At 32.9% G+C, this 25764-nt stretch overlaps 1 protein-coding gene across 1 annotated transcript in view; it reads left to right on the top strand.

The window, feature by feature from the left end:
* LOC115884843 (diacylglycerol kinase 1) overlaps positions 1-25764 on the top strand; it is a 126844-nt gene that overhangs the window by 65283 nt on the left and 35797 nt on the right. The window contains exon 4 of the mRNA XM_030903548.1: positions 16520-16709. Coding sequence (XP_030759408.1) covers positions 16520-16709 — 190 coding nt within the window. The remainder of the gene's footprint in view (positions 1-16519; positions 16710-25764) is intronic.

The following is a 25764-nucleotide window of genomic DNA, read 5'->3' as shown; positions in this document are numbered from 1 at the left end:
CGATTCTGCTTTGTTTCGTAGCTACAGGGTGTTAAAGTCTTAATAATGTTTTCATTTATTATAATTTTCTTCCAGGTGCTTTTAGTGATTCGAATGAAATTTTGAGAATAAACGTTACTATAAGTGCTACATATTTTAATGCTAAAAATGTGTGGATAAATTCATCAGGGACGTGCAAAACATGTGCGCCACTGATTTTTTTGATATCAAAAATGTGTAGGCCGTTTAATGCCAATTAATAGTTATTTTTTCATATTTTGTCGAATTTGGTCTCCTTGATGAGATAAATGCAACTTTATTAATCACAATTAATAAAATTAAAATAAAAATAAAATTAATAAATTATATATCTTACCTAATTTATTATTAAATATTATTACTATTAGTCCAACCTACAGCAATTTCAAATAAAAAATAATAGTATTTAAGATATTTACAAAAAAACTCATTTTAAAAAGTTTTAACACCCTGTAACTCTAAAACTATACATTTCCATACCCATGTTTATAGGAACTTTTTTTCATATTTTTTGATGAGGAATCAATGCGTACTTATTTAAAACTTTCGCAAGTTAATGATATTAAAAAAAATTAAAGGTTATTGCTATTAGACTTGGATCAAGGCAAATTAATAAAAATTATCTCATCTAGGAGGCCAAAATCAACAAAATATCAAGAGATAATTTTAAAGCAGCATTATAGATTGCTTACACTTTTCGCTAACAAGAGAAAAAAGTCAGTGGCGTACATTCCTTTTTTAGTAAAATATTTCAGTAATAACCCATGTGCACGTCCCTGGTGAATATGTCGACACTTCTTTATCTTTAAAATATGTCGCATTTATAGTAACTTTTACCCTCAAAATTTTATTGCAATTTACTTGGAAGAAAATTATAAAAATCGAAAAAATATTAAGATTTTATCACCCTGTAACTACGAAACAAAGCAGAATCGAACCTATGTTGATATGAAAAATAAATCTTATTTTTACATGAGGAATCTCCACACGATACACCTTGCAATTTGCAGACCGACCAGGCCATAATTGCAAACGACAAAGATGACATGGAAGATATGGTGCGGAAAATAATTGAAGAATATGCTAAATGGGGCCTCACAGTAAATACTGAAAAAACAAAATACCTTCCAATTGGTGCCAATACAGAAAATCTTATTTTGGACAATAATATGGTTATTAGGGCATGGGAAGTTTAACAAGAACAGGTACCTGGGATCGATATTTACAGGAGATGGAACGGACGATAGAGAAATAAACAACAGAGTAATACAGGCACGAAGAGTTATCAGATGCATAAATGGCATTCTATGGAGCACTGAAATTACAAAAAACAGGAAATATAATATATACGAGACACTAGTTAAAAGCATATTACTCTATGGATTTAAACATGGCGACTCACTGAAAGGAATAAAAGGAAATTAAAGACAACAGAAATGGACGCGATTAGAAGAGCAATGAGAATTTCACGGAGGGATAAGATCAGAAATGAAGACATTAGACAACAGATGGGAATAGAGGGAACAATAGTAAATGATATAGAACAAAAACAATTAATATGATACGGTCACGTTCAGAGAATGCACAATGAAAGAATTCCAAAACAAGTCATTCATTGGATACCACCTGGTAAACGAAAGAGAGGACGTCCCAAGAAAACATGGATGGAAGGAACAAGAAGGTCGATGAGCGAGAAAAATCTGACCGAAGATCAATGGGAAAATCGCACAGGGTGGAAGTTGTGCATCGGACAACGTCGTAGGACGTTTTGACCCGAATTTATATATATATATATATATATATATATATATATATATATATATATATATATATATATATATATATATATATATATATATATATATATATATATATATATATATATATATATATATATCATCTCCTCACGAGAGATGGTACATGTTTTTTAAAACACCCTGTATATTTTTATTGTGTCAAGTGAACTTATTTTGATTCCAAAAATACGTAGTAGTAGTTCTATGTCCACGGAATATTGGGACACCCTGTATTTTATTTTATATTTAGCTTTATCGTCATTAAAAATAAACAACTCCACTCAACAAAGTACTACCTAATAAATTCTCTAAAAAAAACATTCGATAAAAATCAAGAAAGTAAGTAAGCAAAGAAAAAGGAATAATTAAAAATGTAAAAAAGCGGACTTTTGTGAATATCCGCATTAATTTTTTTGTTTTTTTCCCTCTCTTCTTTCGTATTTTTAAGGGGAATAATTATTTCATGGCTTAGGAAAGGCGAGGGTATTTAGGAGAGGGTGAGTTTTGAAGACCTGTGGATGTTGGGAAGAGGAAATTTTAATAAAGTTAAAATTAGAAGCAGCGGGATATTTTTTCGAGTGCCTCTATTATCTAAAGAAGCTTACAGCTTGAAAAAAAACTCAAAAATTTTAGTGTAGACTCCTAGTATAGTATCTACAATGACTCTGGTAAGATTTTGACAGATGTTGACTGAAAAAAAGGCAGATGACGACCATACCAATCCATCCTTTTCACTAAAAAAAGTTTATTTTTTTAAATTAATTATGGATGGGTTTTTATACAGGGTGGTCCGAAGTGTATTCCGGAAACTTCGGCCACATATTCTGCAGATAAAAATAAGTAAAAAAGTTCGTATAAATGTATATACAGTTATATAAAAATATACAGGGTGTTTCAAAACAAATGCGAAAAACTTCAGGGGTTGATTCCTTGTTCAAAATAAAGGGCTAGTTTGCTTTATAAACATTGGGTCAAAAGTCAACCATTAGGGAGATATTGTAGTACAAAGATGGCGGAAAAATAATGTTTTATTTTTTATCTTGAAAACAACGATAGACTAATGAAATTTTATGGAAGCATTACTGTTACGAAAACACTCTTTCTGGTAATTTTTTCACTTTTTTAAAATAAGTGGAAGGGGTTGAAATAAACTACCCCTATCATTCTTGTTAACGAAATTTAAAGAAAAATCTTATCAAACACATACAAAATTAATTTGGATAGTTTAGTTTATTTAGGAACTTTTTTTATCTCTTGTGTTTTTTTGATAAAACTCACCGATTTGAAATTAAAAAATAAAATGTAAAGCATTACATGTCAGGACAAAAACCATTTTTAAATAAAGAATCAAGTGAGCTGCTGTAATTTTTTTAGGAAAAAATCTGGTTGGCCGCTGTCACTTTTTAGGATGTTTCTAATATTATATTATCTGACCTACTGCAATACGTTATTATCTTACGATCAATTAATTATTCCGAAGCCTTTTTTCTTTATGTGAAAATGTTTTTTTGTCCTGACAGGCAATGCTTTACATTTTATTTTTTAATTTCAAATCGGTGAGTTTTGTCAAAAAAACAGAAGAGATTAAAAAGTTTCTAAACAAACTAGACTATCGAAATTAATTTTTTTGCATGTGTTTGATAAGATTTTTCTTTAAATTTCGTTAATAAGAATGATAGGGGTAGTTTATTTCAACCCCTTCCACTCATTTTAAAAAAATGAAAAAATTCCCGGAATGTATGTTTTCATAACAGTAATGCTTCCATAAAATGTCATTAGGCTATCTCTTTTAGTTTTCAAGATAAAAAATAAAAACATTTTATATTTTTCCGCCATCTTTGTACCGCGATATCTCCCTAATGGTTGACTTTTGACCCAACGTTTATAAAGCAAACTACCCTTTATTTTTAGCGAGGAACCACCCCCTGAAGTTTTTTGCATTTGTTTTGAAACACCCTGTATATACAGTTAACAAATAAAAACGCTGCTTAAGTTTTCATTTAGTTTTTCATTATTTCTTTTGGTTTAAAAAAAACGTTTCGGCTAACATTATAGCCTTAATCAGTGCTGTGTCATATGATTTTTTTTTTCATTTTAAACCAACAAAAATAATGAAAAACCAAATGAAAACTTAAACAGCGTTTTGCCGAACCTAAATCCCAAGAAAATAAAAAATTTTAGAATAATTTTACATATAAAATGACAGCGATCTTTATTTCATAGCCATCGCTGACGCCTTTTTTTCTATGATATTGTATTATTTGCAAATATAACTTTTCGAACACTGATACTTGCAAAATATACATATAAATTTTGTGAATGCAAATAATAATAATTAGTAGATATTGAATGTTTTTTTGTTAAATTAAATCGATTTTCAAACCAAAATTTAAAATATATTTTACATTTTACCCAATATCTTATGTACCTATTCATTATTTGTATATTGTAAAACATTTGCTGCATTTGTATGGTTCATAGTTTATTTGCCAATGTATTTATTACTATAAATAGGTATATAATATATTGTATTTATTAACTGTATATTATGTATATTTCATGTAAACTATATCATTTTTAAAATACAAACCAAAAACACGAGGAATAATTATGTTTTCCATGTATTCTACAACATATTAATTAATCCGTAGTATCTAACTAGCGTGACGTCATAAATATCGCTTCGAGTCTGTTCTATTAGAGACGGCATTGGTCTGATATTTAGAAATGTCAAAAGCTGATGACATTTGACTTTTGACAATTATGCCATTTCGTGTTGATTTTTGCAAGAAGAGGAAGAATTGTGACTTGTTTTATACTTTTCCTTTTCTATTTCACGAAAGTAAAAAGAGTTACCTATCTGATTCGTTCAGTCACTCAATTTAAAGAATATCAGTAACTTGATTGACAGAGGGATTTTATATTTGCCATGTTGGTAAAAAATAACGGTCAAAATTCAAAGTTATTCATTTTATAGACTACTTCCGTTTCCATTCTATATCCATTCCATATCCGTTCCGTATTTTTGGTTGTATTCACGCTATACATATGCTTATTGTACAATTAATATCATTACGAAAGTTTTATTTTAAAAATTTGTATCTTTTGAAAAAGGTAATAGATTTAATTAAGAGGTGAAAGAATAAATAAATATGAGCGAAATGTTAACAGAGCTGGTACAAATGTAAGAACTTGACAACGCTGTTTCCGATACGCTTCAGTCCGTCCGCCAAAAAAATGTATGGAAGGAAATGATATGGAACGGAAGGGAAACGGAACGGATAGTGTGCATTGTCCTATTCATTTACATGATATAATACTTAACGTAAACGGAAGGGAGCTGATACGGAAGGTATAGTGAGAATCAACCTTAACACTTCTATTCTATTTTCTGTTACTTTTAAACCTGCAGTGGGTGAAATGAGAATAGGCAAAGAGCCAAAGGCACAGGAAGGGTCGCCAAACAAAAGCTGCCGGAATTGTTCGAGTCCTTACAAAGGGCCTCTGGCACGGTGCTCGCTCTCTCTAAGTTATTCATAGGTTGAGCGGGAAAAGGAACAAGAACAAAGGCAACAAGGCAACAATTCCGATGAAATATGCAGAGAATGGTACCTTGCGTAGTCAGTTCGAAACGGGAAATATGCGACTAAGGCCCTGTTTACATCGAGTCTTCGAGCTACTAGGTTTAGGATAAATTATTTATCAGCTAGCTAACTCCGAATATAGAAATGCAAATTTTCAGCGAAGTCGTTTAATTTTCACTTTACACGATGTTATGCAAATTATGCATTGTGAATTTCAAACAAAAATAAGGCAAGCAAACTACACAGTGAAAAAAATTGCAAATTGAGGTCTTAACCTGTCTTAACCACATAAAATTCGCTGATGATATACAAGGTCCGGCAATAGTGCGTCAGGTATCTGTATTAGCTCCTAGAATAAAAAACAAGAAATCATTATGAGCTCCTTGCTAATAGAAGAAGAAGAAATTGCGAGAAAGAATCGAAAGTTATAGGCTCACAATATTGGCAAAAATCCACATTATTTCCATATTTAATTGAGGATGAACTAAAAAATTTTTAATATACGCGGCACGTGCGGCTCTGGTTAGTGTGCTCGTACCTTTAGGCGGCAGCCAAGCAGCAGAATAAAAAACAATACTCAATACCACTAGCAATTAAAATGTCGTGTTACGCGTGCGTGGTGAGTCTGTTCATGTTGTCTTTCAAGTAAATCCCCGACTCCGTTATGCAGCCCGAAAGACGAACGAAAGAAATTTTTCTCGAATATATTGAAGAGTACCTTCAAATCCTCCAGCCCTTTAGCTTATGCCATCGATATATTACATAGTGATCAAAACGCATCACCACTTTTTAATAGACATGTATTCGATGACATCTATCTACAATGGATATACATATAAAGTACTACAAAATCGGTTAAGCTTTATAAAAAAAAACATAGTAGAAATTTTTGTGTTTGTAGTTGTTCTGAAAATCAACCGTTTTATTTTATGTGGTTTTAGTCTCATCTGTATCTGCAATAAATTAATAATATGATACTTAGTAAAAAATCGCAAATTGGTAATACAAGAACAATAATAATTTAAAAAAGATACTTAAAATTAATTCTGGTTGTCTTGACTTGAGGGTTATTATATTGATTCAAGTCATTTTACTGTCTTAACTTGCAGATCATCACGATTTAAGTCAAAAATATAGACTTAAGTCATGAAAACGACTTAAATAACGTTATATCGATTTAAGTTTTTACAAAAATGACTTGACTTGAAATAAAATGATGTAAGTCAAAGGCTTTAAGCCCACGACCACACAGAAAGCGTTTTTTGCGTTTTTAGCGTGAAGCGTTTTTAGCGACTAAAATAAAATAACAGGATTATATATAGGAGTGGCCACACCAAAAGCGTGTAGCGTTCGGCGTGTCTCGCAAAAAACGCAAATGAAAACAAATCAGTTTGTTTTCTGTAGCGTCTTTAGCGTTTTCTAAGATGAGACCCCGTCATAGGCGGACGTTATATTTAATAAATAAATAGTATGCATTTTTTTCATTTTAGGATATTATCTATAAAATATTTTTATAAAGAACATCTACTGTTTGGGAAGGTTTTATTAAATTCACAAACCAAACCAAATCAAAAATTTGAAGGAAATGTTTGAAAAGTGTAGTTTGAAATGTTGAAAAAGTAATAAATTAAAGGAATATTTTCTTACGCGTAAAAAATAGTTTTTTATGCGTAAAAAGTGTTTTTTTCTGCGTAAAAAAGGTTTTTTTAACGTTTTTGACGCGTAAAAATATTTTTTACGTGTAACAAATAGTTTTTTACACGTAAAAGATATTTTTTGGGGTAAAAGAGTTTTTTACTAGAAACAATAAGTTTTTGACGCGCAAAAATTAGTTTTTTACGTGTAAGAAATAGTTGTTTACACGTAAAAAATATTTTTTTTTTGCGTAAGAAAGGTTTCCTACCAGAAACAATAAGTTTTTGACGCATAAAAAAATAGTTTTTTACGTGTAACAAATATATTTTTACACGTAAAAAATAGTTTTTTACCAGTAACAAATAGTTTTACACGCGTAAAAAATAGTTTTCTACTAGTAACAAATAGTTTTATACAGTTTTATTCAACAAACAGTTTTATTCGCGTAAAATAATAAAAATATTTTTTTAAGTGTAACAAATGTTTTTTTACATGTAATAATTTGATTCACTTTTACAAAATTTGTATTAAAATATCAATATTTTTGATAAACACGGGGACTGCTCACAAATATACGTCGCGTCACTACGTATTTCTAAGCCGTTAACACGTTTCGTTACAACGAGCTTGTGTGTCAGGGCCGACTCACTAGCTCGTATGTCACGGCCTTCAATTTTTACTCCCAGCGCGCGTAAAGAAGTTTCACTCCATAATATTTCATAAATCATGTCCTAAAATGGCATTAGCAACTAGAAATATTTACTATTCTATTATATAATTATAATTATTTATTATATTATATTATAATTATAACAAGTACTAATCACAACACTACAACATAAAAAAACTATACACATATAAACTAAAATTCGTAAAATAAATGGCAAATAATAATTAAAATTTCTACACACACCACTGGCACTAGCAGTAGATTGTGTTTGTCTGCGAATATATGCCCCGGCCCGTCCACAATTCAATCCCAGCATCTTTTATCTTCGTCTCTTCAACGCTAACGGCGTCGATCTCGCCTATCTCTTTCTCACGGGATTGATTGTTGGACGGACCGGGAATCCACGAGCTTGCGACGGACGTTACTAATTGACATCTTGATAGAAACTGCAGACCTGCCGCGTCTTGTGCGTGTTTTTAATGGACACAAATCGAAAAAAGCGCTTAAAACGGTAAAATCGCAAAAAACGCTTGAGACGCAAAAAACGCAAAACGCTAAAAACGCTTTCTGTGGTGTAAGAAGACTTAAATCATTTGAACTTTATGTTAATTTGACTTAAGACTTAAGTCATTTTAAAACTGACTTGTTTCAGGCTCTTTGAGGCTTATGCATGGATCAATCGATATTTTAGTTTAAATACCGATTTGTTTATTCACATCACAGCATTTTCGCATATATCCTGAATTTTTCATAAGAATAAAATCAAAATGTCGTGATGGAAAGCTGCAACCGTTTCATACCGACAAATAAATCGTTTTATTGGGCCCGACCATAAAATAATGCTATAAACTAAATAATGATATTTGTTTGACATAACTTTAAAGTTGTTTTCGAATTTGGGCCATATAAAGTGATTTTATTGGCCCGATGCCAGAATATCAACGAATAAAATCGTTTTAGATCACCGACGTAATATGAAAAACTCCAATAAAAACTCGACAATTACTTTGTATTAGTCGGAAAATATATGTCATTACCATGTACACTGAAAAAATTATTTTGTGAATTTAATAACAATATTGGGGGTTATTTCTTGCCTCACATTATTGTAGTAAATTTACCATCCGTTCTTTACTTTTACAACTCGTTTCTAATATCGCTGTATAACTATAACTAATTTTTGGCATGAATGTAAATATGTTGTAATATATCTTTATATTGGCCAATATTCTTTGTGAATTTATGTAAAAATTATTTATGTAAAAAATCGCCAACTTCTTGTACTCTAACTATAAGGTATAACAAATTAAAACATTTTATTATAGTGAATTTACAATTACTTTTGTAAATTCACAAAGCGTTTGTAAATATTAATAAATTTTATCTACAACCGTTTAGTTATAACGTTTTTACATCACTATTTTTTTAGTATTTTAGTTATGTTATGAGATTCATAACACAACTAGTGGTGTTATGAATCTATAACACAACTAGTTTTTATAATAATGAAAAACAACTACGAACATCTAAATATATTAACTTTTCCGGTAATAATGATTCCGTGGCACGTACTGCGGCAACTTCTACATCTGAAGGGAGACTTTCGGAATCGCTCATCGTAATTTTTAAATGATTTTTCTGGGCAAAAACATAGACAAACAAATAAAAAGAGACTGGCAAATTAAATGGCAAAGAGAGGGACAATGTTCCCGTAGCGCAACTCAGAACGCAAAATTTCGTTCATATTCACAAGAGAGAAAGAAGCAGCCATATAAAACGTAATTTCTAAATAGAAATTAGAACAATCGCCTTTCGTTTTCGTCATCATGACAACCAAGATGACAAATGGATGACAACATCATGACAATTCGTCATGTTTGTTAATTTTTCTTTTGGTGATTTACGTTTTTTTCTAAACTCTCCATTTTATTGACTTATGAATATGGATAGGGAACAAATTCCTTTGTTCCATATAGGTATTTATATTTTGTTACTTATAATTGTAGGTTATACTATTTGTTATTTTATTTGCTGCAGGAGCCAGTATCTTCTATATGTATTGGTGCCCTTTTTCTCTGATAAATATGTTAAACACACCCGGTAAAATAAAAGTAAGTAGTTATATTTATCATCTTATTAAGAAAAAAGTAGAAGTAGTAGTGTCAAAAATATTTCGAACCTCTCTTAACATAACAAATTAATACAATTAATTTTTTTCATTTTTTGGGTAGGTAGTTTATAGCTGGTTTATAGTAACCAGAAACTTTATTAATATACCTATTTTACTTTTGTTTTAGGATTAAAACTGAACTTGAAAATGGTTCAGGATCATGATTCTCGTAAAGTCTTCTTTGCTTGGATATTCACTTTGTTATTGCAATTAGGCAGTTTTTTCGAAAATGAGATTTTTAATGCCCTTTAAAAAAATTGGCCGATCGTTTCCTGCAAGTCAGTTCTTCTGCATTTAAAATTGGTAGGTGGGTGGAATAAACACTGTTATTTTTTGTTATTATATTATAAAAAGTTTATTTATTTTTATGTATAAATAAATATGTTAATAAAACAGTACAATTTTTGCTTTTTTTATAATTTCCCTTATCATAGTAGTATTCTTTCGTTCTGAAAGAAACTGCAAATTTTCACTCACACTGATTTATTCTCTACACCACGTTCCCTTTACGTGGTATAGGGAATAAATCAGTTAAGTGAAAATTTTCAGTTTCAGAATGAAAGAATACTACTAATAATGGCTAATTTAAATTTTCCGCCAGCCAGAATGTGCGATAATGTCTTACGATACGTTTTATACCTATCTCTTTCTCTTTCATATAAAACACACATAATAAAGAAAGATAGCAATAAAGACGTACGTCCTGCCATGGTCCTGCTAATTGGTTTCAAAATTGTTATTCTGAGTTGAGCTACGGGAACGCGGTCCCACTCTTTACCATGAGATTTGCTAGTCTCTTTTTATTTGTTTGTCTATGGTCAAAAAGTGCTCGCGTTTACTTGACAGCGCAAACTGACTTTTCAGAAAAAAATGTGACAAATGTCATAGTTAAAGGTGGGCGATTAATAAACGAAAATTAAAACAGTATTTTCCTTTGTATTTTCTTATTTTTCGGTTGTAGATAAAACGTTGTACATGACACGTGCGTTTAAACATGATTACAACACTCGTTTGATTAGAACGACTCGGTCTACGACCTCGTCGTTCTAATCGTTCACTCTCGTTGTTGTAATCATGTTCATAAAGACACTTGTACTGTAAATAACTATAATAAAACACGTGTTTATAATTATAATATTTATTATAAAGGTTAATAAAAAGTCACAGAACAGAACTTACGTTACCTATGTAATATACTAATTGGCATTTCTTCTTGTCTAGAAGAATCTTACTGGAATTCTGCGCCTAACCAAAATAGGAACAAAATTGCAATTAGATACAAAATAAAAAAAACATGCAAGAAAAATGTATCTAATCAAAACAGTCAACTTACTAACTTATGGATGTATAGGGTCCTCTACTGCGGTCCTCTATTAAATTTGTCCTCCGAAACACAGTCTGAAAGAATTAATAATACTTGGAGATATGTTGATATAGAGAGATCATGGAACAATTATGTCTACATAAAAAAATCGCTAAAATTAAAATGTAAATAATTATAATAAATGGTGATTGTGTTTTTTAAGAGAGCTGGCTTTGTATTTACAAAAACTACATATAAACATAATTAATATAATATACTTACCCTTAAATTTATTATATTTAATTTTTTTAAAATTGGTTACAGTGGCTTGTTTCATTAAAAAAACGAAGAAAAATTATTTTACATTTTAAAAAGTTTGGCGTGGAAATTTTAAAACACCCTGTATGATTTAAGATTGCCTTTTTCTTCATTTCTTGTGTATGGTCGAAAGTTGATCACACTTTTCGCACGAGCAAAGAAATTTAACGACAACTCCAGAGATTTTCCATTTACAGTTGATAAAAATGTAATAAGAAAACTTAATTTCAGTCACTACATTGCCCAATTTTTCCTCGTACATTCTTAACCGGGAAAACTAAAGAAAATGCCTGAAAATTCCAGGAAATGTCCGAAAGTTCCTGGTTTAATCATGAGGATTAACTAGTGGAGACCTTCCGGTTTTCCTTAGGGAATGTGCTACGACATCACGAAACCAAGATACAAACTTTTTGGTAAATTGAAAGCCTGGACTTGTTGGATATTTCTTTTAACACACTTTATCCTCTGTCAGGACTTAACTCGATCTTTAAGTAAACTTAAATAAATCAATCAAAATGTAATAAAGCTAAAACCATATAAGTAGTACTCCTAATAAGGGTAGTATACAAGAAGTTTCCCAAATACAGTTTGGACTACCCTGTATAACAATACATAATACAGTAGATAATTAATAGTCTAATTCAACTAACGAAGTTACAGTTGGGGGTTGGAACATTTGGTGTTACAACAGCAAAATAAAACACTAAATCACCAGAATAATACACCAAAACACTTTTACTTTTAGACTGGACGCGCGTTTCGCTAACCATGTTAGCATCATCAGCAGATGATTAAAACTAAACTAATATCTACAAAATAGAGCGTTTACATACTCGCTCAGTTGAAACTGTGACGGAATATATTGAGCTTACATCGCTATATTATATGAAACAAAATTGTTTTCAATTTAATAACAACTTTTGGCAATGGGTAATACATTGTCTCCATTTTTGGCTAATCTATTCATTAGCAGGTTTGAGTTAGCAAGTCGTCATTAGCAAGTTGAGGCTAAAAATCACTTTGAGTATTTTCCAAGAGTATGGTTTAAGTATGTGGATGATATTTTTTCTGTTTTTGACACACATTTATTTACTACACTGAGGTGTATATTCTTAGTATGTGAGTAAAATTTTCTTTTTGAGGGTATTCCAAGCTCGAGGTGACCAAATCGACCAGTACGGTTTCCGTCAATAATAGAAAAAAAATGAAACAAATATGGTCCATAGTTTTATTCTTTTTTTACGCCAGTAGGCTTATTTATTTTTTTCCATAGCAACTGTTAAAATTGCCTTATATCTATCAAAAATAGTAGATAAAATAGTACTTTAACCGCAAGGGTAGATTAAATGATACTTTAACAGCGAGGATAGATTAAAAACTTTATTTCTTCTCGCACGTTTTTTAATTGCTTCCATTTTCGAAAATTTTTGTATTCCTTTTCATAAGTTATTCGGGATTTAAATGGAAGTAGTTTGGATATGGCGTTTGTCGCCTCAGCCTGAATATCTGTTGGTAATTTACTTATTTCGGTTTGAGCCATTTCTGCCTCCAATTAAGCAATCGACACGAAAGAGAATTAAAAAATATTGACTCAAAACTGACAACTAAAGAGACAGCTTTATTTATTTCTCAAATTACATAGAAACCAACGCCAACACAGAACAATATTTTTTCTACTCGTAATAAATTCCTTGAAATAATAATTTCTGAATATTTTTTAAAACGTAACTCGCTATGGAAAAAATATTGTTTTATAAACGACGATAAAATTGTATTATCGTCTCCCGAAATTAATTCACTCGCGATTTCATCGTGAATTAATCTTTTCGATCGACGATAAAATACCATGTTATCGTCTACATGGCTACATCTACGTGACTAACTGTAGCTGTTTTCTTGATATTTCCTTCCATATATCCAGTAAAAACCATGTAGTTCTGTTTTAAAATACATACCATCTGTACTAATTTTGTATTATAAAAACTCTAAAATATAAAGCTCTACGAAATCGACGAAATAAATAAATAACACAGTTTAAAGTTCATTTAACACTTAAGTGTTATACAGGGGCTCTTAAAGACTTTAAATAGGATATTGAAACAACAAACTGGTCGGCTTTAATGATCCGGATAAAAATAAAAACTTTAATCGGATCTAGGAATGCCAGATTCTCTGAATCAGTATAATTATATACAAACAAATGTTAGCGTTCTCCTTAATTATTTGTTATGGATTTTGACTTTTTAAATAAATACATTTCTATACGGGGTGTTTTTGAAAAGTGGCCCACCGGTATATTTTTTTTTTAATTTTTCATATAAAAAACGAGATTTGGTACGTTAGTGTATGACATAAATCAGGATTGATTGACGTATTCAATTGTTTTCGGTCACTTCCTGTTTCACCAGAAATGACTACAACTTTTGATTTTTAAACGACACCCTCAGTATTTTTTTTTACATTATTCGATAGAAAATGACACTCTAAATAGAATGATATGTCATATGTCAACTTTTGAGAAACACCTGGTATACAGGGTGTTATTTTTAAAGTAAGTAAGTTTTTAAGTACTTATTGCTGAGTTTTTTGGGAAAAAACGGAATTTTTTGAAAATCAATTTTATTGTTTCCTGTAGTTACTTTTTAGAAAATCAAAAAACTAATTGCACATTCTCATAGCCACTTTATTATAGAGCTCTCTGACAGTATTTTTAGATTTTCAAATTAGCTGATAATTTATAAGATACAGAGGCCAACTTATTTTTTTAAATACGGACCTGCATTTTTTATTTCAAGTTCTGAAAGAACTCGGTCTCCTGAGCACAATGACATGCCACACTTTTTACTTTTTTTTGTTTTGGGTACTTTAACAATAACAAAACGATTTAATTAGTATTTAAAATAATTTCAAGTCCGACCCTGGTTTTTTAAATTATTTAATCTGATTATATTCATCGCAACAATTGATATCTATTGATCAGCGCTAATTAACATTGAATAAGGAAAATCGAGCCAATTGAAAGATTCAAATAAATAATATCCAGGTCAGCAACTTAAAGATATTATTTTTAACTTTATTTATTCTGAATTTGAAATCTCAGTTTTTAATAATATGCATAATATTAATCGTAGTTATTATAAATAAATCAACTTCTACAAACTAGTTTTTAATGCTCTACATGTTCGAAAGGGTTACCACCCTCTTATTTTATTGCCTTTGATATTTCATATTCAACGTTTTACCCCACATCATTGTTAAGTTTGAAAGCATATCAATATTGTAACGATGAATAGATTAAATATTTAAAAAAAAACAGAGCCGGACTTGAAATTAGTTTAAATGAATTGTATTCAAATGTCCGAAACAAAACAAAATAAGTGTGGCGTATTCAGGAGACCGAGTTCTTTCAAAACCTAAAATAAAAAATGCAGGTCCGTATTAAAAAAAATAAGTTGGCCTCTGTATCTCACAAATTATCAGCTTAAAATCTAAAAATCCTATCAGATTCCCAAACGAGAATCTACAATTATTTTTTTGATTTTCTAAAAAGTAACGATAGGAAAAATAAAATTGATTTTCAGAAAAATTCAGCAGTTCTTGATATTTTTAAAACTTTTTTGGCATCTTTAGTTCAGTCATTGGGGATTTTTGCTTGCAAAAAAGTCCGGAAGTTTTGCAACTTTGCAGGTTTATAGGTTTTGGAGTCCCTAACGAAAATCCATAAAATGTACATTTCCAGACTTGCCGCCGGCGCCAAAATCTGTATTTTGTGAATATCTCGAAAACTATGCGTTTTTCGCGAAAATTTGAGGAGAGCAAAATTAAAGAGAATAAAATTTCCTATAAAAAAGGTTTTATGAAAATTTTCGCTAAAGTCAACCGTTTAGTCGTTTGGTCTCCCCGGAGGCCTACTCCACTAGATAAATTAAAAATTTTAACTTATCTGCACAAGCCCGACGGATCTGGCTCATTGATGTCAAAGTCGATCGTGTCTGCTGTGCTGGGCTCATCAGGCTGGTCTCTTAATTCGTCCAACTTTTCATCTTCAGTCGCCAGAGGGATATCTACAGGCAAGTCCAACTCCTCTTTATCGGATTCATCGAGTGGCACTTTAGTGACGTTGTCACAGGATTTCCCATTGCAGTATGCACAAATCATTGAACATTTTAATCCTGCTTTTCTGCATCAGCAGGCTGTACCATAGTTGTTGGTTTTACATTTACAAGATAAAAATGCCAATAGGGATTTTGGAGCTGGATCTTTTAAGATTGTGACTGGAGTAATGCCTGTTTTTGTTTTCTTCCAACCCCATTCTTCGGCATCTTTGGTACAATCAGACCAATGCTGAACCTGGTGGTAAGTTCGCAATGAATGCTGTCCAGCACGACAATTAAGTATTCATAAATTAATGAGCGAATTAATGATACGTCATTGTTTCATGACAAAATTGAAGAAACTAAACTAAAACCAGTTTTAGTGAACCCTAATCGACATTTAATTTCGGAAAATCGACTATACATAATATATCATATTTTACGCAAATTTGTAAAATTTCCGTGGATTTTGTGCCTAAACGGTTGACTTTAGCGAAGATTTTCATAAAACCGTTTTTACAGGAAATTTTATTCTCTTTAATTTTGCTCTCCTCAAATTTTCGCGAAAAACGCATAGTTTTTGAGATAGTCACAAAATATCTATTTTGGGCGCCATCTTGATAAGATGGCGGCGCCGACGGCCTGTCTGGAAATGTGCATTTTATGGATTTTAGCTAGGGACCCCAAAACCTATAAACCTGCAAAGTTTCAAAACTTCCGGACTTTTTTCCAAGTAGGCCCCTTTTTATTGATCCCCAATGACTGAACTACTTGACAAACATCCCAAGGCGCAACTTTGCCCCAATTTAACCATCTTCGTATCTATTACGGTTACCGAGATACCAATGCTGGTACCCCGAATTTGTAGCATCCTGTATAGGACACCGCGTATTTCGTTTAAATCTAAACTTTTCTCGTTTGTCTCTTGCAGGAGATCGATCTGCAGGGCTTCTGCGAGTTCCTGGACACCTACCTGGAGATGGAGACGCCCAGGGAGCTGTGCAAACACCTGTTCCTGTCATTCGTTAGGAAGAGTGTCAAGGTGGAAGGTAAAGCCTTTAAGGAGATGACAGTGCTGAGCTCGACAACTGCTTGCGCTCCCATAACATCGCATAACAAAGGTCACTAACATAAGGCTTGTTCTTGCTGCTTTTAGTATTTGTTTTTATTTGTACAGAGTGTCTCGTAAATATGAGCAAATATTTGAAGTTTAAAAAAAAATACTCACATTTTGAGAACATATTCGCTGAATTTCAACATATTCGACGCTCTGTGTTGCCACGTGAACAAGAAAGTACTGTACAGGGTGGCGCCTCTCATACGCCGCGGAGGCTCTAAGGAGAACAACAGTTTGTATTAAAATATATATATTTCGTATGAGAAGCACAAATACAACATGCATGAGAAATATAAGGACTTAAAAATATTACCAGTATATATAAAACATATATGTAGTCAGGGACAAAATTTACATTAAACATTTATATTGAGGTCATTTATCCAGTCAATTGCCGAAGAAGTAGCGCAAAATAAGTTCTGGATGCCCCCAGGAAAGGCTCTGGGTGGACATTCGGTCAAAATGTGTTCCATCGTTTGTCGTGGAGCGCCACAGTCGCACGCTGGTGAGTCTTCAATTCCCCATTTATGAAGCATATCACGGCATCTGCCATGACCCACCCTAAAACGATTTAGACGACTCCAGGCATGACGAGGAAGGTCCATACCCGGGAGGGCACCCGATACATCGGCAACTAAGTTCAAGTTGCGTGTTCCCAGACCGCTAGCCACAAGCTCGTTCCATTTGGAGTGCATATTGTACTCGCTCTTAAGTTCGTCGTCCATCCAGATTGGGTTACGAGATTTGAGGCGCTTAGAAGGAGGAGGATTGATAGACAGTTGAATAGGTAAGCCGTCTTGGGTGGAAGCCTTCATCCACTCCTTTTGTGCCATAGCAGTTCTGCGAAATTGAGGGGGGGGCAATATTCGCCAGGATCGGGAGCCATACTGTTGGGGTTGATCTCAATGTCCCAGTTACAACTCTCATAGCTTCATTGAGCTGCACGTCGATTTTATACGTGTGGTGACTTTTGTACCATACCGGTGGCACAGTACTCTGCCGCCGAGTAAGTTAGAGCCAGCGCGGCAGTTCTGAGTGTGTTTCCATCCGCACCCCACGAAGTTCCTGCGAGTTTACTCAAGTTATTATTTCTGGATTTAATTTTCTGTGCGGTTTTTGTAATGTGCTGATTATAGGATAAAGTCCTGTCCAACGTGACACCCAGATATGTTGGGCATTGGTTGTGTCTAATTCTTTCTCCCCAAAATATACGTTCAGTTCCTCTTTAGCTAACCTATTCGACAAGTGAAATGCCCCAGTTTCCGATTTTAGCGGGTTGGGCTTAAGGCACCATTTCTTGTAATATGCATGCAGTATTTCAAGATCTCGCGTAAGCTGGTTGCTGCCTGTTTCCAAGGACTGATGTTGTGTAGCCAGTGCCATGTCATCTGCGTATATAAATTTAAGAGCCGTAGTTGGCGGGACGTCATTTGTATATACGTTGAAAAGAAGTGGAGCGAGTACTGACCCCTGTAGGAGACCATTATTAAATGTGCGAGGGGAGCTAGTTTTATCGTTCAAATGTACAGTTATTCTTCTGTTGCTCAGCATGTTCTGTATGAGGTTTGTGATCTTTCTGCATTTGTTGGAGCTTGTACATCATGCCCTTTCTCCACACTGTGTCGTAGGCTGATGATAAATCAACGAATGCGCATGCAGTTTTCATCCCCGTCTGGAAACCTGCTTCGATGAAAGTGGAAAGAGCAAGAACTTGATCAGTGCAGTTGCGCTTGGCTCTGAAACCTGCCTGTTGTTGGATAAGAACGTCTTCGACTGATTGCGAGATTCTGTTATAATGTAATCTCCAGCAGTTTATAGGTCATGCTAAGTAATGCAATGGGTCTATAGCTTGAAGAGACGTCAGCCGGTTTTCCCGGTTTAAGTATGGCAAGGATCTTCGAATGTCTGAATTATGAATGTCTGTATTAAAATGAAATTTTGTGAGTATATGTAAGTTAATTCAGAGCACTTTTTAAAATTATAGAGAGTTCTACAGGGTGCCCCCAAAAAAAGTTACATATCAAAGTTGTGTTTTTTGTAATGGAACACCCTATATATTAATTGATTTTCGGATTTTGGGAGAAAAATAAGGGTGAGTTTTAAAAGAGAAGTATATGACTAAAATGTAAGGTTTTTGACATATTTAACATTTTCTAGAAATAAAGAACAATTTTTAAATTACAATGAAAACTACCTAAATTTGAATTTACCCGGTGTAGCCTAATATGTAGTTAAATTAACTATTTTACTTTAAATCAAATTAAAACTTGATCCAAAAAGTTATACAGGGTGAGACAAAATTAATATTGAACATTGGTCACCTTTAAAAGCATGTTACTCTTTTATTTTAAATAGAGCACCCAGTATATTATTCCGATATTCAATGGAGAATTCATGTCTCTTCAAAATACTATTAAGGTTGCCTACCCCTCAAACAAAGATTTTCCTAGATATTTTCATTTACACGATTTGATCTGAGCAGATCTTTATTATTTGATAAAATCTAGATGGCTGTCATATGGCTGACGTTACTTCAACATAGCTGTCTAATTAGTCCAAATTTAACAACTAGTTATCATTTTGTATCAGTTAAAACAAAAAAAAATTCTCAGAAATTTACAGACAAAATGCAAACTTATCCTACATCAGAGAGAAGTGATATGCTTCTATTCGAAATATAACACCATGCAGTTAGTACTTGCACTTATTTAAAAGGCACTCTGTATATTATTTATCGGAATTTTGTTTGTATGTTGTTTTTTACATTTTTTTCTCTGTCAAAATCAAAATAAACAAAGTAAGCATCGTCCAGATTAGTCCTGACAGCAAAAAGATATGTTAAATTAGTCTGGAATAAACAAGTTTTAACAAGAATATGTGTTTCATAATTTAATATATTATGACTATGAATATGGTTTTCAAATAATAAAGTGTTGGGAGAAGGAATATTTTAACTTTCTTTATCCTCTAAAGGAAAATGTAATGAATACTATAATCGTTATACGGGTGGGTCTTAAATGAGTGCAAATATTTTTAGGGGCAGTATATTTCGACCCGAAAAAAAATTGAAAATTTGGAATTTTTTGGATTTTTTTTTAGTTTTCAGTTAAAAAACATAATTTTTTGATAATATGGCAAGATAGGTAGAAGATTAAATTTACAAGAAAGAGAACCCAGAAAAGATCCAGTGGTTCTCAAATTCTAAGCAAAAAATATATTTTTTTTTAATTTTCAAAATAAAATAACTCGGTTATTTTGGACTTATTTGAAAAACGATAAAGAGAAAATATGTTTCTTTCATCGAGACCTACCAGTCCTGAAAATATTTGAACTTATTTAAGGCTCACCCTGTATCATATACATTCTGGACGGCAAATTTTGAACTGTTCAAATATTTTGGCTCCCCTATTAATTTTACATCTAAGTGGTAAATAGTGTTTTTAAAGGTCTGCGCATGCTCAATGCACATGCCAAATTTGAACAATTTTAGACAAGCCGATTTTAAGTAATTCAAGAGGAACTGCATCTATTTTTAAATTAATACTGAACAGGTAATAATGAAAAACCAGTCAAATAACAACATACCTTAAGTTAATAGACCTATGATTTTATCATTGACAAAGGTAATTTGTTGTGCTGTCTACACAACTACTTTATAGTACCTACGGTTCTCTCTCTCTTCAGTCCTGACCCCCATTAGGGAGTGTAGTGGTCAGCGTAACATCATGGATGATTTTTCTCCATGCGCCTCTGTCTTTTGTCATCTCGATGACATCGTGCATTGGCTTGCTACAGCTAGTCGTGATCTGGTCTATCCATCGAGTTGGAGAGCGGCCACGTGGTCTACGTCCCTCCACCTTGCCTTGAATTATGAGTCTTTCCATATTGTCCGGACTTTTCCTCATTATATGTCCAAAATATTTTAGTTGTTTTAGTCGGATTTTACAGGAAAGCCTGTTAGTAATATTAAGTTCATTTATAATGGAAACGTTTGTACGGCGTTCGGTCCATGGGATACGGAGCATACGTCTATAACAATACATCTCGATAGCATCGATCTTCTTACGTTCCGCCTGCCTGAGAGTCCACGATTCGCAGCCATACGTCAATATTGGGAGTACGAAACAGTTGACTAGCCGGTTTTTGGTGGCTCTTGAAATCTGGCGGTCTTTCCAGATCTTGGTCAGTCTCCCAACAGCTACCTTTGCCATGTTGCACCTACGCTTCACCTCTTCTTCCGATGTGCCTGTATTTGTCAATAGTGATCCCAGGTATACGTATGACTTACCGACTTCAAAGCGGTCGATATGACTTATATTTGGATGGTTGTTATGTTGCCTATCAACTATCATAATTTTGTTTTTTTGCGTATTTAGTTCCAGACCGAGCCGATTGCTTTCGTTTTCTACCCTATTTACTAAATTGATTAACTCTTCTTGACTGTTAGCGAGTAGTGCTGTATCATCTGCAAAGCGTAGATTATTTATTTTTTGGCTATTTATTGAAATGCCTCCTTCCCATGTTTCTAGCGACCTTCTCATTATGTATTCTCCGTATATGTTAAATAGTTGAGGAGACAATATACACCCCTGTCTGTAGTGTGCTGATTCAACTGAATGATAAGTGAAATAAGGTGTTGCGGTACCCCCACTTCCTTTAAGATTTTCCACAGGTGATGCCATCTGACTTTATCGAAAGCTTTTTTATAGTCTACGAAACAAATATAAAGAGAGATGTTGAATTCCCTTGCTTTCTCTATGATTTGGCGCATATTCAGAAGATGTTCCCGAGTGCCTCTGCCCTTGGTGAAACCTGCTTTGGAATTTCTCTTTCTAGAAAAGCTTTCAGTCTTTCATTTATAATTTGCATCATTACTTTACTTGCGACCTACCTTTACCTACGGTTAGCGTCCTTTAAATGCATTTTTGTAATTTAAAATTGGTTTGAATGAGGCAAAAACCCAACATTTATAAAATAAAATTTGAAATTAAAATTATAGGATGACAACTTAATGTATAATATATTTTTATAATCTTTGGTAATTAAGTCAAATATTAGAAGGAATAAAGAAATGATAATCATGTCATAATATATTATGGAAATCAACAAACATTTTCAAACCCTAAAAAGTATCTGTGTTTATTAAAAAACACCAAGGGACAGCAAGTACGAGCTACCCAGTGTCCCCAAAAGACTGCGACTCTCTGTTAATTATTTTTTTATTGCCTCGTGCAGGGTGTAAAGTTATTTCGTCAGTTTTGAACTGCCTCAAATCGTCCAAAATGATATAAACGCATTTCAATTTAAAAAAGACGCAGCTTGCAGACCTTTAAAAAACCTACTTACTTCGCTGTAAAATCAACAGTTCAAAATTTACATGGAATTTCCTATGTTTCCAACACCGATACACCACCTGGTATAATATATTTTTATCTACGTCAGTGCGTTAAGAAGCTCTTAACTCACGCATTCTGAGTGAGTTAAGAGCTTCTTAACTCACGCATTTTCATTATCGCACTCCTTGTTTAGATGACTACCAAAGAGAAAAAAATATTTAAAACATTTATTTTGCACTAAATACCTACTAAATACAAATAAACTATTTTATTGATAATAATTATAAAAACATGAAAACTTGTTTATTATAAATGTTAATGATACAGTTTGAACAATCTTTCAAGGAAATAAATGCCTGATGAAGCATATATATTCATTTTAATAGATATTATAGTACGTATCATTGAATAGAAAGCCCAAAGTAGCGGATAAATGGGAAAAATATGTTATGAGTACCTTTTCATTTCCATAGTTGTGAACTTTTTTTCGGTGCACCATTTTTCATACTTAGAGTATGTTAGAGGGGGGAATTCTAGTTCCTTGGGAGGAACTAGTTCCTTAGTTCTAGTTCCTCCAGAGGAATAGTTCCTTGAACTAGGTCTTTAGTTCACAATAGTTCCCGATTAACATTGACATCCCCCTTGCTTGCTAATGCGTTTCGTTGTCAGTCAGAACTATTCACAGTATGATCTGTATAATTTTTATAATGTACGGAGATATAACGAGACGTGTAATTGTGTATGTTAAAAACATATACGTAAGTTTTATTGCCAGATCATCAAATCAGAATTTAAAAAACTATATCATAAATCAATTGGAGCAAATATTACAAAAATTTTACGAAAAATTGCATTTTTCCTCACTTCAAGCATTTTGTTTTTGTCAAAATCTACTTCGTTTTATAAGGTATTTCTTAATTTTAGGGACCTAAATTGAAACATTCCCATAAAATATTTAAAAAACAAACTAAAAATCAAAAACAGTATCCACGACAATTTTCTGTGGTAATTACGCCGCGCCGGCTGTGGCAATAGACAAGGCCGAATACACCGTCGTCGCCTTGTATTATATCTCGGATCTGCCGACGGAATAGATTCCCGTGAACTAGTCTTTTAATAGTTCCTCTATGTCCGGATCCGATAACATACGGCTGGCACTCCCCACGCCTGTCTAGCATCAATCGCGCTGGCTGATCCATACGTAAACTAGTCTTTTATTTAGTTCCTCTAGTTCCTTTAGGTCCGGATCCGATAACATACGGCATACAGCTGGCACTCCCCACTCCTGCCTAGCATCGATCGCGCTGCTAGCCCGATCCGTTCGTACGTAAACTAGTCTATTTAGTTTAGTTCCTCTAGGTCCGGATCCGATAACGTACGGCTGGCCCTCCCCACTCCTGCCTACCATTGGACTACGCGCGCTAGCCGATCCGTCGCCGTCGCATATTATTCTATATCGGTCACAGTCTCGATCCCGGAATAGGTCCTGAGAAACCAGGAACTAGTTCCTTTCATTCCGGGGTCGGAATAGTTCATTGGAACTAGTTCGTTCACGAACTACACACCTCTAGAGTATGTATATTCATACTTCTGATCTTGCTGGAAGCAATCCAGAAATGGCTCTGAATGCCTCTTCTTCAATGTCAAAGGAGATACTTTCCGAATTGCTCATTTTTAAACTAGTGACATCAATATTATTTACTGTCATATTCACATTGCCGTGCATGGTGTTATTTGAACAAAGGTATTAAGGTAATTGATTTTATATAGGATAGGTATATAGTTAAGTACAATAATTTTTAAAATTCATTGTGTGTTTTTATAGTTAGACGTAAATAAAATATTGTACAATACACGCGAGTTAACTCCATTAAGATACTTGTGTGGTTACAACACAAGTTGTGCAACTTTCACACGCGTATCTTAATGATGCTGTTAACTCACTTGTATCGTAAATATCTATTATAATATTAATATTTATTAATTAAGTCAAATATTAGCAGGGATAAAGAAATGACGATCGTGTACTAATATATTATGGAAATTAAAACAATTTCAAACCTTAAAACATATCTGTGTTTATTAAAAAACGGCAAGGGACAGCAAGTACGAGCTACCCAGTGTCCCCAAAAGACTGCGACTCTCTGTTAATTATTTTTTTATTGCCTCGTGCAGGGTGTAAAGTTATTTCGTCAGTTTAGAACCGCCTCAAATCGTCAAAAATGATATAAACGCTTTTCAATATAAAAAAGACCCAGCTTTTCTTAAATTACTTAAAATCGGTTTATCCAAAATTATTCAAATTTGGTATATGTATTGAGCATACGCAGACCTTTAAAAAAACCTATTTATTTCGCTGGAAAATCAACAGTTCAAAATTTACATGGAATTTCCTATGTTTTCAACACCGATGCACCACCTGGTATAATATATTTTTATAATATTCATTAATTAAGTCAAATATTAGGAGGAATAAAAAAATGACGATCATGTAATAATATATTATGGAAATCAACAAACATTTTTTAAACTCTAAAAAGTATCTGTGTTTATTAAAAATTGGTCAAGTGCGAGTCGGACTCGCGCACGAAGGGTTCCGTACCATTCATTATCTATACAACATTACACACTATATTATTATACATTTTTTTCCGATTTAGCTGAAATTTTGAATGCGCGTATAAGTAATTTAAAAAAAATGAAGAAACACATTACTAAAAATTCTATTAATCAATAATAAATATGTAAAAAATAAAAATAAATATGTAAAAATATGTAAAAATTTAAAAAAAAACGATTAAAAAAAGTCGCCTTGACTAGGATTCGAACCTGCCTTACTACGGGTCCAACGTCATAGCAGCGCAAAGTCCTAACGCTTTAACCACGCGGCCACCGAGAACTTGAAAGATTCTATGTAAAATTTTTACTTAAAAGATAATGTTTAGTGAAAGTACTTTTTTATTTATAAACATTTATTTAATTCTGTTTTTAGTATTTGTTCTTATAGCGGCAACATAGATACATTATCTGTAAAAATTTCAACTGTCTAGCTATAACGGTTCATAAGATAGACCTTTGTGACAGACGGACGGACGGATAGCGAAGTCTTAGTAATGGGTTCCCGTTTTTACCCTTTGGGTACGGAACTCTAATAAATGAAAAATTAAAATACATTTTACACCCTTTGAAAGCCCAATATACGCGTTCTCTAGTGCTGTGTTTATAAAAAACCAAGGGACAGCAAGTACGAGCTACCCAGTGTCCCCAAAAGGCTGCGACACTCTGTTAATTATTTTTTTATTGCCTCGTGCGGGGTGTAAAGTTATTTCGTCAGTTTAGAGCTGTGCTTCAAATCGTCCAAAATGATATAAACGCTGTACCCGTCCGCAAATTAAATTTTTCTTCTTTATTGCTCGTTCTCGCCCCAGCTGACACCGTTAAAATTGATAAATTAAACCGAATTGCTATTAGAAAAGTGCTGAAGCGGTATTTATTCTCAATCGTAATGGCTCTACTTCACATTTTACAGTCGTTAGATTCTCTACGAGTAGAATAAATTGGCTTTTATACAGCTTTCTATATATTTCGTTTAAAACAAGTAAAATTTGGTCTAATGTATCCTTGAATTTAAAATACTTTAAATTTTAAAGTAACGTAAAAAAGTATTTAAGAGTCTATTACGCTGTGTGTAGTTTTCAGTTAAAAAACATAATTAGGTTTATT

This window comes from Sitophilus oryzae, unplaced genomic scaffold, assembly GCF_002938485.1.
Source record: "Sitophilus oryzae breed Bouriz unplaced genomic scaffold, Soryzae_2.0 scaffold_358_pilon_pilon, whole genome shotgun sequence".
Taxonomy (NCBI): domain Eukaryota; kingdom Metazoa; phylum Arthropoda; class Insecta; order Coleoptera; family Curculionidae; genus Sitophilus; species Sitophilus oryzae.
The sequence above is the reverse complement of the archived record's forward strand: the minus strand, read 5'-3'. Positions and strand labels throughout refer to the sequence as shown.